The following is a 913-nucleotide window of genomic DNA, read 5'->3' as shown; positions in this document are numbered from 1 at the left end:
TTTTATTAAATTTTCAAGGATAAATTCCAGAAGGAACATCGTAGAAGCTGCATTATTTCCCCGATTTTCGATCAAAGAAACACTCGATACGTTCTTTCTTTTTTTTTTTTTTTTCTTTCGATGAATTTACCCGTTCGATTTTCAAAACGATTCCAAAATATCGATTTTTTTTAAACATCTAATCGATCGAAATTCCATCTTTCCATTCTATTCTTTCGGCTTTTCCTCTTCGGCTGTTTTCTTCTCCTGCACGAGGATGGCCGATATCCGCGGATAGAATCTCTTCTTCCTTATATCAAACTTCGACACTTTCTCCTTCAATAAATTCCACATTTCCATCTGTTCCTGTTTCTTCTTCTCCTCGAGCTCCTCCGGAGTCGGTTCCGGTTTTTTCAATGGCCTCACCTTCTTCTCTATAATTCTTTTTGTAATGTAAGAAGGCTCTTTCTCCCTCAGATCGTCCGATTTAATCGATTTCTCGTCCTCATCCAACACCTCCTTCAGCACCTTCACAGGCGGCGCCAACAGCTTCTGCTGCACGGTCCAGGTGCTCAATTTCTTCGCGATCGCACGCTCCTGCCAGTCGCGAAGCTCTTTCTTCGCCTTGGTGAGCTCTTTGTGAAGCACGTATGGCGGCGCGTTCTTCATCATCAAGATTTTCCTCTTGAACGCGCGCGTCGGTGGTGGAATTTGAATAATGTAATCGGTCAATCGTTTGTACCACTTGTTATCTACCATGAACGGGCTCGTTCTGTCGATCGCGTCTTCCTTCAATCTCTCCTCCTCCTTTCTCTTCTCCTCTAGCTTCTGTTTCAATTTTTCTACAATATATAGAAAAGATATAGAATTTTTTCTTTTTCTTTTTATCTTTCAATTTTATTTTAGTTCCTCGCGATTAGAAAAATTATTTAGA

The 913-nt window shown here is 40.6% G+C and overlaps 2 protein-coding genes across 7 annotated transcripts in view; one reads left to right on the top strand and one right to left on the bottom strand.

The window, feature by feature from the left end:
* Positions 1-913, top strand: part of LOC102675086 (furin-like protease 1) — a 306,104-nt gene that overhangs the window by 236,685 nt on the left and 68,506 nt on the right. The gene's annotated exons all lie outside the window — the stretch shown is intronic.
* Positions 189-913, bottom strand: part of LOC102675398 (dynein intermediate chain 3, ciliary-like) — an 11,352-nt gene continuing 10,627 nt past the window's right edge. Inside the window, exon 10 of the mRNA XM_031508502.1 lies at positions 189-821. Coding sequence (XP_031364362.1) covers positions 208-821 — 614 coding nt within the window. The 3' untranslated portion in view covers positions 189-207. The remainder of the gene's footprint in view (positions 822-913) is intronic.

The sequence above is a fragment of the Apis dorsata genome, unplaced genomic scaffold (genome assembly GCF_000469605.1).
Source record: "Apis dorsata unplaced genomic scaffold, Apis dorsata 1.3 scaffold_88, whole genome shotgun sequence".
In the NCBI taxonomy this organism is placed as follows: domain Eukaryota; kingdom Metazoa; phylum Arthropoda; class Insecta; order Hymenoptera; family Apidae; genus Apis; species Apis dorsata.
Note: the sequence above shows the minus strand (reverse complement) of the source record. Positions and strands in the feature narration are given on the sequence as shown.